Here is a 12,662-nt window from a genome sequence, read left to right as displayed (position 1 = left end):
CACTATCCCTACATACCTTTCAGTTTAGCAACTTCACTGCATGCATGCCCATTTTTCCGGCATTGGCACAGGCCCCACCCATTTGCCCGGTCCACCACTTTCAGTAGTTGCCAACTGCTACTGTACTTACGCCCACAAAGTGAAATCCAGGGCATAAAATTAAGCCAGGCATTTTGGCAAACATAATTTGGTTATGAATGGAAGTTATGCATTTGGGAAAAAAATAAAACTATTCTGACATTAGGAATAGGACACTGGCATGTCTTCCTAAATTTGATTAGATACAAAAACCTGGGAAGGCCAACTCACATAAAAACATACAACAATTGGGTACAAACATAGAATTTTATCCATTCTATACGTCTCAGTGTCTCCAAATACCTATAGCCTAAGGTAGAATGATAGGTACATGCTTGACATTTAGATCTGAGAATCTCATCACTCATGAAAACCTAACTCCACTCCATAGTTTTGTGATGCCACAATTATAGGAAAGCTAGCTAGGATTGTCTTGGGTTGGTCACCGATTGCTTCCAACTCATATAGCACCATGCAGTAGAGGATTGCAAATAACATCATTGTTCTCTCCTATTTACCTATGAAAACTGAGTAAAAGTCGCAGCCAGTAGAGAAAGTATTAAGATCCCAGTTTTCAATGTTGTTCTCGATAAAAACCACACCCCACCCCATATGTATGAATCCACAAATTACACGAGAAAAGAAAATGCAGAGCATGCGGTCACGGATACCTCGGCGGCCTCGAAGGCTTGGTTTAATGCTCAAATAGGTCCACCGATTGACACCCTTAAATCCGACTTGCCTTAATAGCACGAAAATTTAAGGTGGTCAGTCGGGGGAAGGAAAGGAAGGGAACAGCAGGGAGGGAGACCTGTGAAAAGAAAGACTTGTTTTAGAAAACTGGCTTTAGAAAATAGTCTAAACAGTTATAACATTTACTCATAGGGTGTAACTATTTCTATATACCTGTAAAGAAAAATAACAAGATCCTGCAGTAGCATTAAGAAGAAAGATTTGATTTAATCAAGAACCTCCCAAAACCGGATCACATGTTGCAAAAGCATCTTGGCTAATTGTCCAGAGTTGGGTTCCTGTGCACAGGCAATAAAATGGCCCCATCTTGGTGAGACTGTCCACCACTACTAGAATGGTGGTACAGCCATTGTCTTTTGGTAGTCGAACTATAAAATCCAAATAAATTGATTCACAAGGTACCAAAGGGATTGTAAGTGGTTGTAGCAGTCCTTGGGGGTTTCCATGGTCTACCTTGGCTTGTACACAAGCCTCACGCCTGTGAATCATGTCTTTTACATCCTTTCCAACTGAAGGCCACCAGAATTGTCGAGATATTCTGTCGAGAGTTTTATCGATACCATTGTGTCCCCCACTATGAGCATTGCGGCACCACTGAAACACTTCCTTGCGCAAGGTCTAATTTGGCACTAATAACGGTTTATCTTTCGTAGGAAGACCTTTGATCAGGGTCCATTGGGTGTTTTTCTATAACCATTCCTTCCAATAACTGTTTTGCACACCCTGTGCTACCCTTTGCAGAAAAGAATCTGTTTGGAATAATCCCACTACTTGTTGGAGAGTCAAAATGGAATGATGTTGTTCCTAGATCATTTCTTGTCTGGAAAGAGCGTCAGCTTTTTTGTTTTCCACTCCTGGCCTATAAGTAACAATGAAATGATATTCAGAAAAGAAGAGCATTCACCTCAGGTGTCTGGATGATAGCATTCTGGTAGAATGTATAAATTGCAGGTTATGATGTTCTGTATATACAGTCACTACATGCTTAGCTCCCATCAGGAGATGTCTCCAATCACTGAAGGTGTCTTTTATTGCTAATAGTTCCTTTTCCGCTATGGTGTATCTTATCTCAGCCTCGTTCAATTTAGGTGACATGTAGGCCAAAGGGGTTAATTTACCAATGGTTTTGTGCCTTTGGGAGAGAATGGCTCCAATGGCTACATCTGATGCGTCAGCTTCCACTACATAGGGACTTTCTGGGTCGGAGTGAGCCAAAATGGGAGCAGTGACAAAGGTTTGTTTCAGACTCTGAAACAAAGTTTCGGCTTCCTTTGTCTAGAGAAATGAGACATTTATTCTTAGCAGTTTGGTGATAGGGGCCACTGTATTAGAAAAGTGGCTTATAAATCTGCGGTAAAAGTTTGCAAATCCAAAGAAAAACATTGTATGTCTCTAATATTGGTAGGCCTTGGCCACTCTTTGACTGACAGGATTTTACGCTCCGACATTTCCTGTCCTGTGGGTGGCAACATGACTCCCAGGAACTCTATTTTACACACGTGAAACTCACACTTACTGAGTTTACAGTACAGTCCATTCAGTCGAAGTGACTTGAACACCTTGCACACATGTACATAGTGATCTTCAATGTTGGAAGAGTAAATTAAAATATCGTCAATATATGCCACCACAAACCTGTCCAGAAACTACTGCAGCACCTAGTTCACGAAATATTGAAATGCTGCGGGGGCATTGCAAAGGCCGAAGGGCATCACCGTGTACCTATATAACCCATACCTAGTACGGAAGGTGGTTTTCTATTCATCGCCCTCCCTCACGCGTACTAAGGGATATGCCCCTTTTAGATCTAATTGTGTGTAGACCGTGGCTGCTTTAACTTGCTCAAGTAAAACCTGTATCGGAGGTAAAGGATATCTGTTCTTTATTGTAACATTGTTGAAGGCTCTTAAGTCAATAAAGGCTCTTCTCACCATTCACTTTTGGTATAAAGAAAATAGGAGAGGCTGTTGGTGACTTTGAAGGGTGTATAAACCCATTTTCAAGATATTTGTGGATATATTCTCTTAAATGTGTATTTTCTGGTTCAGTTAAAGCATAAAGTCTCCCACAGGGAATTACTGCTCCTGGTATTAAGTCAATCTGGCAGTCGTAATGCCTATGAGGGGGTATTGTGTCTGCTTGCTTCTCACAGAATACACCCTGGTATTCTGTAGAACAAGAGGGCAAGTCAACATCTGTTTCAACAGCAGTGGCAATGCTGTGTATTGCACTTGAACTTTTTTACTGGAGTCAACATGTTGGAAAAACAATTTTCATTACACCATGATCTATCAAAGTCCACCGTTTTATCTTCCCAATTGACAGTGGGGTTATGCTTTATTAACCAAGGAAGGTCCAGAATGCCACCATACTGTGGAGCCTGGATGGTGTAAATCTCAAGCATTCTGTATGCCCTTCCCTACAACACATTTCTAAACTATCTGTGTGGAATTTAATAGGATCTGTAGTCAATTCTGTCCCATCAACTGTTAATACTTCTTCGGGATTATCTTTGACCGTTAAACCAAGAAACAGTCTCTTGGCTACCATGCTGTGACTTATGATGAAATGGTCTGGGAATATTCTTGCCTTTTGTTTACTAGAAGGGTTCGTCACACCACCCAAAGATTTCCCTTCTGGTATTGTTGCGTTTGTTAGTTTTCCTGTGTCACTTCTGCGATAGCCACTTGTGGTTTATTGAACCCTGTACTGGCTCGTGGTTTAGTTAAACACTAACAAAATGCCCTTTTTTTCCACCGTACATAGAGGCCATTTTATCTCCTAATTTCTCTCTCTGTGTGAGTTGGCGGTGTGCGCACCATACCTATTTCCGTAGGTTTGACGGGTGACTCTGATGACCCCCGATGAATCTATTCTTGTCGAACCAGGTAGGAGGCCGTTCAACCTTCTTCCTATCCCCTCTACGTTCCTCCATTTGGTAATCTAACCGTAATGCGAGATTGATAAGGTCATTGCACCATCCACTCCAGCTCCCCAATCGCTTGTCCACACCACATCTTTAACAAAGCCGACTCCATCATCGCACCACAACTCCGGGACATCATTAACAGCTCTTTCGCATCCGCCACCTTCCCGGAGAGCTGGAAACATGCCGAGCTGAGCGACCTCCTGAAGAAACCCACTGCAGACCCCACGGACCTCAAGAACGTCCGACCCATCTTGCTCCTCTCTTTTCCTGCCAAAGTCATCGAGAAGACCGTCAAACAACTCTCCGCCTTCCTCGAGACAAACAGATCCCTCGACCCCTCGCAGTCTGGTTTCCGAGCTAACCACAGCACCGAGACTGCACTCATTGCATCTACTGACGACATCAGGTCCCTGCTCGACAACGGGGAAACAGCTGCCATCATCCTCCGGGACCTCTCAGCAGCCTTCGACACCGTATGCCACCGCACCCTGATACAGCGCCTCAGCAACACCAAGTATCCAAGGATCGGCCTTGGAGTGGATCATCTCGTTCATCGCCGGAAGAACCCAGAGAGTCCGCCTCCCCCCGTTCTGCTCCATGGCCACTGAAGTCATCTGCGGCGTTCCGCAAGGATCCTCGCTCAGCCCCACCCTCTTCAACGTCTACATGAGCCCCCTCGCAGCCATCGCACGCCAACACAACCTCAACATCATCTCCTATGCAGACGACACCCAGCTGATCCTCTCCCTCACCGACCCCACCACTGCCAGAACGGGCCTCCAGGAAGGAATGAAAGACGTCGCGGAATGGATGAAGCTCAGCCGTCTGAAACTGAACTCAGACAAGACGGAAGTTCTCATCCTGGGACCATCCCTCTCAGCATGGAACGACTACTGGTGGCCCCCGGCAATAGGCACCGCCCCCAAGCCAACGGACCACGCAAGTAACCTGGGCTTCATCCTGGACTCCTCCCCGTCAGAGCCACATCTCTGCCCATCTGAGAGACCTGCACTGGCTCCTCGTCAGCAAGAGAATCCCGTTCAGACTCCTCACCCACACACACAAGGCTCTCCACGACATGGGCCCCAAATACCTCAACAACCGCCTCACATTCTACACACCCATCCGCCAGCTCCGATCGGCCAGCCTCGCCCTCGCCTCCGTCCCACGAATTCGCAAAATCACCGCCGGAAGATCCTTCTCCTACCTGGCAGCCAAGACATGGAACTCCCTCCCCACCCACCTATGGCTGACCCAGGACCACCTCTCCTCCAGGAAACAACTCAAGACCTGGCTGTTCGAGCAGTAGAGACTACCCCCCCTCCCAGCGCCTTGAGACCCTAGCGGGTGAGTAGCTTGCTTTACAAATTTGTATAATTGATTGATTGCAGTGAGACGGCTGTGGGTCAATCTGGGCTAATACATGCTTCATCTCGTCTTTTAGACCTTAGTAAAACAATTCATCCCATTTTTCTTCTGGCCTCTGCGTTTCTGCCACTAAACGTTCAAAGGTATTAATGTACACTACAAGGTCCTTATTGCCTTGCTTTAGTTCTAGCCGTACTCTATCAGCCGAGAAAGAAGCAGGTTTGAGATCAAACACGGTTTCGAATTCTTTCCTGGATTCATCCCAGTCATAAAATATGGGGTCATTTGGGCGTACAAACGGTACTGGCCACCGGCCTGCGTTCCCTGTTAGATACGAAATCATAAAGGCTACCCTAGCCTGATTAGTGGGAAATGTCTACGGTCTACAAGAAAAATTTAACATTATTTGGGTCATGAAAATCTGTACTTTGGAGGTATCTCCTTGGAAACGTTCCGGAGTAGCTAAGGGTATGGGTGTGGGTACCTCCACTATATGTGGTGGATGGAAAGAGGGACTTCCAAACTGCCATGGGCCCCCTCCTGTGTTTCGCCCAGTCTGGGCATCAAACGGATTTCTCTGTATTCTGTCTACCTTATCTTGTAAGGCCGCTGTCTCAGCCCTAAAGGCTGTGATATCTTGTTGTAATATGACTAAAGTGGTGAACACCTCCTCAAGGGTGGCCATAGTCACAATGAACCGATCGGGAGAGGTATATTATATTTTAGGCAGATTATTCTGTCACGGATACTTCTGCGGCCTCTCAGGATCGTTGCTCAAATGGGTCCATCTATTGACACCATTAATTCTAACTTGCCATAATAGCATGGAAGATTAAGGTGGTCAATCGGGGGAAGGAAAGGAAGGGAAACAGCGGGGAGGGAGACCTGTGAAAAGAAAGACTCGTTTTTGAAAACTGGCTTTAGAAAATAGTCTAAACATTTATAACATTTACTCATAGGATTTATCTATTCCTATATACCTGTAAAGAAAAATAACAAGATCCGGCAGTAGCATTAAGAAGAATGATTTGATTTCATCAAGAACTTCCCAAATGGCTACTGCGTCCTGTATGGAACGGACTTGGCTTAAACTCAGAACTCATTTATTGGATACTGCGAACAGAAACAATATGTTTTATGCTATGCCTAAGGCATACACAAGAGATACATATGCTATAGATCAAATAGTACCCACCAATGTTTGTGTATTATTTAACATCACAAGGGAGGAAGGACGCGTGTTAGCATCAACCTCTCACTGACCAACTGCTAGAACACAAACTAAAACACACATTTATACATCCATATGACATATGGTGGAGCACTCAAGGTATCATTCCAAGTGAAATACTTGATATTATACACAAATAAAAAATGGTAATGATGATTTTGAGTAAGTAGAAACATGAGTGGTATAGCCTTAAAAGCAGGTACTATACTACCTTCTATATATGAAGTCTAAAAGAATTCTGTGGCAGACACAAATCTTGGAAATTAACAATCCTTAGAATATACCATAGCCTTCAAATCAAAGTACTGGCTCCTGAATAGCTGTGTAGTATAACTGCTTATATCAATATGAAAAAGCAGCCTGCCCCCATCAAATGGCCAAACTGTAAAGAAATGGGGAAGGCAACATCATGAGACACCCTTACCGCACCGGACACTCCAAAACACAAAACTCCTTCATCCTCGGAGTTACCAGCAACACAGGTTAATCTGCGGCATTTCCTCCATAATGGAAGGCTTTCATAGCCTTCTGGGACCTGAAATTCCGTCATTTCCTGCACGTGCGCCGCATAGGCTTTTGGAAACTGTGGTTTTCTGTTTCTGCAGTACGATTGCAGCCGCATTGTCCATCCGGCCAACTTGGCCGCAGCACCAGAATGATGAAGGCACAATTTCGCCAAATCTCGAGTTCTTGGTCGGTCTAGAGAAGTGTCCATGTTCGATAACATGAGTTTTGTAAGACATACAGCCAAACCGTGATGGGTCTTCACTTTTTGGCCTGACACTACACAGCCAATGGTGAAACCTACATAGAGAAGGACAAAATTGCCACCGTGTCAACTGTCAGTGGGAAAATATATGCCCCTACAAAAGGCACTATTGACAGGGTTTTGACCATGAGGAACACTGCACCTAGGGAAACCAGAAACACTCAACATTACTGGAAAGGGGATCAATCAGAGGAACTCGAGAGAGACGACTCAATCATTTTGACAAACCATGAAATACACAAGGTTGCATGATGATATCACAGCATCCATTTCATGCAGTTTCTCTTATTAAGGAAGGGGAAAAAAGAAAAGACCTTGATGGCTATGACACTTCAGGCCTCATTTGGATTACGATCAGTTGGCGATTCCCCCTGGAAGGTGAACCTTCAGTTCAGTTGGCTTGTTTATCCGGTACTACAGGTTACTAAAAACATTGAATCAAGTTGTTTAAAACAATAAGTTTAAAGCAAGACTATGTAAACTTACCATCTCCAACTGGTGAGAAAATATCACCCAGACTATTCCTCCGATATTCCTTCTTGGGTTTGGGATTCCCACCTTTTGGATAATCGGATTCTTTTGCACATATATCTAGAACGGCTCTGTTACAAACACCTATAACAAAATAGGTGAGCATATTCAATTAAAAAAAATCTCACAAAACAGAAATTGCAATCTGCAACAAACAAAAACTAGCTGCCCAAAAAGTAGAGAAATAAAATTGTAGCATTTGAGCAGGCTCTCAGTGGGGAAAAAGCACTTACAAAGCTAAGACAAGTTAGGAGCACCTGTGAGTTTATCGAAAAAGTAAAAGTACAGTTATATTTGCCTTGGTCCGATTTATAACCTACCATACTAGTGAAGCGTAGGTGGAGATAGAATGGTAAATACACACTCCACAGGGAGGAGGGGGGACGGTGTGTGTGTGTGAGAGAGGGGGGGGGGAAGAGAGAGAGAGATACTATACTTGTGGGGTGTTATAACACACTCATGCTGTGGGGACCTGAACCCAAGTCCCCACAAGGTTGTGCCCACTGAATAACATAAAATGACTCCAGAAAATCTGTGTCAATTTTTACAACTTTTGAAAATTTTACCTTTTGGGGACCTGTGTTATACCAAGTGTGTTTCTTTGCATGCTCAGCTCTGCCCCTGTAGACAGGAGGAGGTACTGCAAGCTTAAACACACCAAGGAATCTAAATTCACTTCAGTGATGGGATTGTTTTCAGGCAAGCAGCAGATGTGTCAAATGAAAGGTAGCATAGCAATAGCCAACAAACTGTCCAATCCCATGTAAACGTTTCTATTTATTTAAGCAAAATGTAGTCAAGAGAAGTGATTGAATCTGTACATTATTTATTGCAAATGCAAGGCTTTCTCAAATTTATTGCAACATGATGGATTGTTTTTTGTGCAATTATGTGCAATTTGGCTTACTTTTTTTGTAAATCTGCTTCATTATAAAAAAGCAAATTACGCAAATTTTGCACACACCTACAACATACGAAAATGCTAGCAAGCACATATTTCACAAGTTTTAGAATGCATAAATAGTTTGTTTCATCACAGTTAACATTGTAGAGAATTTAAGCTCACAACAAAACGTTACTGTTAAAATTAGGTCAGACTTTTAAAAATGTTACAGTCACTGTGACCACCTCTCAATGTCAAAGCAAGACTAGTAACAGTTGTATTAAAACAGTAGATTACAAAGATGCCTCAATAATACACTTGAATTAGGTTGAATGCTGTCAAGCTTGACAGGGTGACCAATTGCACTCCTTAGGGAGATGTACGCTCTCCAATGTATAGACCAAAGTAAATGATGGCCTACTCAACACTTCGTCAGGGGAAATATATTGTTATCCGATTCCAATGACGCCGGGCCGGCGTCATTGGAATCGGATAACAATGTATTTCCCCTGACGAAGTGCGGACTGCACGAAATGCATTGGGTATTTGGAGGATTGTAATACCTATTGAATGGATAATTTGAATATCATGAAACTTTTTTGAATTATTACCCAGCTGTGATGTAACAGCACACATTGTGAATAACTTTGAACACAACAATAAATTTGAGTGAAAAGTCGTTATTCTATGGTACAGTTTTGAGTACGCCATTATTTACTTTGGTCTATACATTGGAGAGCGCACATCTCCCTAAGGAGTGCGATTGGTCACCCTGTCAAGCTTGACAGCATTCAACCTAATTCATTCTGATAACTCCCCATTGGCCAGAGGGAGTAAACCGATCAGCACCCAAGTGATTTAAGAATTAAACTAATTTAGAATCCAACAGAGTGCCGCACTACCCCACTTGCTTGTTCAATAATACGCTTCACATAAATTCACGCAAAAATGAAACATTGTGACCTTTGAAAATAAAAAAGTGTTTTGGTATCCCAGAGTAGAATTTAGATTGCAACTAAGAGATAACTGCTTTGGTCACAGGCATTTAAAAGATCATATGAAAATGTAAAACACACACAATGAGAAGCAGCAACTGAAGTTATAAATACAGAATAAGAAACTGCAACTGCGGGGCTTTTTTGTATCATTTGTTCAAATTCCAGCACTTATAGCAGGTTAAATCAAAACTGTTTCTACTGTAGCTTAACTTACCTATAAAGGTCATTAGGGTTATGAGCTTGAGCATGTTAATTGACTCTAAAGGCATGATGGAGCAGAGTTTTGCAGAAATAAAACCTGCTCGGATTAAACCTTCCATGGCTTACAAAAGTTAATTGATGGTTTTGTTAATTTCATGACCTCATTGGACCTCTCAGCAAACCTGGACAAGTATTTTGTTATGTCCACAGGTACAAACACAAAAAAGCCCTTTTTGCATAGCATAGGTGCACATAGGCTAGGAAGAGTTAAGTCTTTCTCGTACCTAGGCGTACTTTTTGATGAGAAACTGGATTTTAAAAACCTGGCAGAAAAACATGCAACTAAATTGGTGGCCTCAACGGGTGCCATAATGGCTTACGGAAGGAGGTTAGGCAGATGGTCACCAGAACAGATACTGAACCTTTACAGAGCGGTCTCCTGCGCCAAGGTGTCATATGGGGCAGAAGTCTGGGGTTGCAAAACTAATCAAGTACAGCAGATACAAGCGGAGGAAAATAAATTTTTCAAAAAACTATTAAAGGTTCCTCAGAGCACCCCCTCACACATAACACACTTGGAATTGGGCGAGCCATATATTGAGGACAGAATTATGGTTCGACTAATCCTGGCCTGGATTAAGATATGGACCAACCCAGAGGCTGATTTCAGCAGACAGATCATCAAGGACTGCCTGAGCCGGGACAGAGGGGGACAGATTCCATGGCTCAAATGCGTAAAGGACATCATGGAGTGTATTGGTTGCATGAATCTGTTCTCTGAGCCGGAGTCGATGACCGCCCAGAATAAAACCCTGGCCAAAAATCTTTTTGTTGCATGGGCAACAGCCAGAAGGGCCCACATCGAAAATAGGAAAACATCGGTTGTGGCCCATGGCTCACTAACTACAACGCCTGGAATGGAACCATACCTAGCGGTAATGTACAGCGCGCAGGAAAGATTCTACATGACTAGGTTCCGATTGACCCTTCTACATCATTTATTGGCCGTTCCCGCAGGTTTTACACGTTCAGTTGAGTCGAAGGGTACCTGCGGCTGCAACACTAGGTCTCCGCAGGATACCCTTCACTTTGTTTTACTATGTCCCTTTTATCGAGAGCCCAGACGGAAGTTTTTAGTTAGGATTTTGCGAAATAAAAGACTGAGACATGCCAAAGCAGCACTTCTTTTTCTGCAAAAAGCCCCAGACCCATATACTCTTATGTGTAATAAGTTTCATTAAGGTTGCCATAAGACTGAGGAATACCAGGGAGACATCTGCCGACACCATTACTACACAGACTGAATTAATGGCAGTACGAGTCTCCTAACGATCCAGTGCTCTTTCTCCCACTGTTTTTTAGATCTATTTTAACTGCAATTTTTAACAAATGTTATTCAAAATATTTTTAAAATATTTTTTTAAAATTATTGTATGTATGTATTTTCATGTTCTTTAATGGTATCTTTTTAAGTACCGAATAAAGATACATTTGAAATTTGAATTTGAAACCTTCCATGGTGTGAAGTTATTAACAAAGTTTGAAATTAATCGAAAATAAATTAACCTGCAGTCGAGAAAAAGAAATAAGAAAGGTGCTGAAAAAGAACACTGTGTCTAAGTAGGCCTCAAACGCTTTCTATACCATGAGTAAAAATACGAAAAAAATGGTGTATTGTTTGTCAACATAATTAAGCAAATAATAATTACAGAATAATAGTTTGAAATGATTACGTTTTATTATACTAATGAAAGATTGAAATGAAATTATGAAATTGAGCTTTTGTTTTTGAATAAATAAAACCTGTTTATTTCTCCTACAGAAACTGAACGTTTTACAAGAAGGCCTCAGCATTGGCGCTAGGGTTAATTTTGCTTTAGAATGTAGAAATACAGAAATTAAGTGTTATTCTTCATAACTGCTGGTCTATTGAGTTCTTTATTCTCGGATGGCTGCTACGTGTCCAGTGTATCTACAATGCTTCCTACGGTGGCAGGAAAAGTGTGCTCTAGTGATAAACTGTATTGCAAAATGTTTCAAAAATGCATCTGAAGATGCACGTGTCGAGGAAAGAGAAGATTTCATTTCCTCTGCTGAAGGACAATTATGACAGCATGAAACTAAAACAATGGTTGGTTGAAAGGGAGAAGTGATGGAAGTCGTGCAACTTAACACCCTATGCCTGTTAGCCAATGAGAGAAGGATTTTCCTGGATTTTGTTCCAAGGATAAGCCATAATCGATTAACATTCGGGTATAATTATTAGTGATAGATTGCACCGGGTAGGCAGACAGAGAAGAGGGTGTTGGTGTTAGCTCTATCTGAAGCGTTCATGTGAGCTGTTGCTTTGAGATGTACTTGGCTGATGCAATCTGTAAGCTGACTCCTTAAACTATGCTCTTCATACCTTATGAGGATAGCCCCAGCTTTCACTCTTGGCCGGTGGGCTAGCATTTCCAGTTATTAGCACGCTGTGCTATAGTTTTCTAGGTTCGTATGAAATTCTGTATTTGGACTCTTCTTATTGAAAATGCTCTTTTGTCTCTTACACTATCCACTCCACTCATGCACCTTAATTGATATGTTACTGTGATTACCTAAATTGTATACTTGTGAGGATTTTCAGATTCAACATTGTGTCTTTGTTTGACCATTCTATATGATTTCAAAGAAAATAGATAAAAGCAAACTTGCAGAGAAACTGAGTCTCCCTTTATTCGTTATTATAACGATGAAGTGATGTATATAAATGTACATAGAAAGGTGGAAATATAAATATTCCTTTTGTTGTAGGTCTTCATAAGAGGAATATTTAATCTAAATCTTTTGCCAAATCCCTATCAAATTCTCTTGTCCGTGTGAGGACCTGACGTAATATGGGCTAAAATTCATCATGTAAATAAGAGTGAAATGTAGTAGGC

At 42.1% G+C, this 12,662-nt stretch overlaps 1 protein-coding gene across 1 annotated transcript in view; it reads right to left on the bottom strand.

The window, feature by feature from the left end:
- LOC147750851 (protein NEDD1-like) overlaps positions 1–12,662 on the bottom strand; it is a 381,766-nt gene that overhangs the window by 122,374 nt on the left and 246,730 nt on the right. Inside the window, exon 9 of the mRNA XM_086937101.1 lies at positions 7,615–7,743. Coding sequence (XP_086793227.1) covers positions 7,615–7,743 — 129 coding nt within the window. The remainder of the gene's footprint in view (positions 1–7,614; positions 7,744–12,662) is intronic.

The sequence above is a fragment of the Lissotriton vulgaris genome, chromosome 1_1, assembly GCF_964263255.1.
Source record: "Lissotriton vulgaris chromosome 1_1, aLisVul1.2, whole genome shotgun sequence".
NCBI lineage: Eukaryota > Metazoa > Chordata > Amphibia > Caudata > Salamandridae > Lissotriton > Lissotriton vulgaris.
The sequence above is the reverse complement of the archived record's forward strand: the minus strand, read 5'-3'. Positions and strand labels throughout refer to the sequence as shown.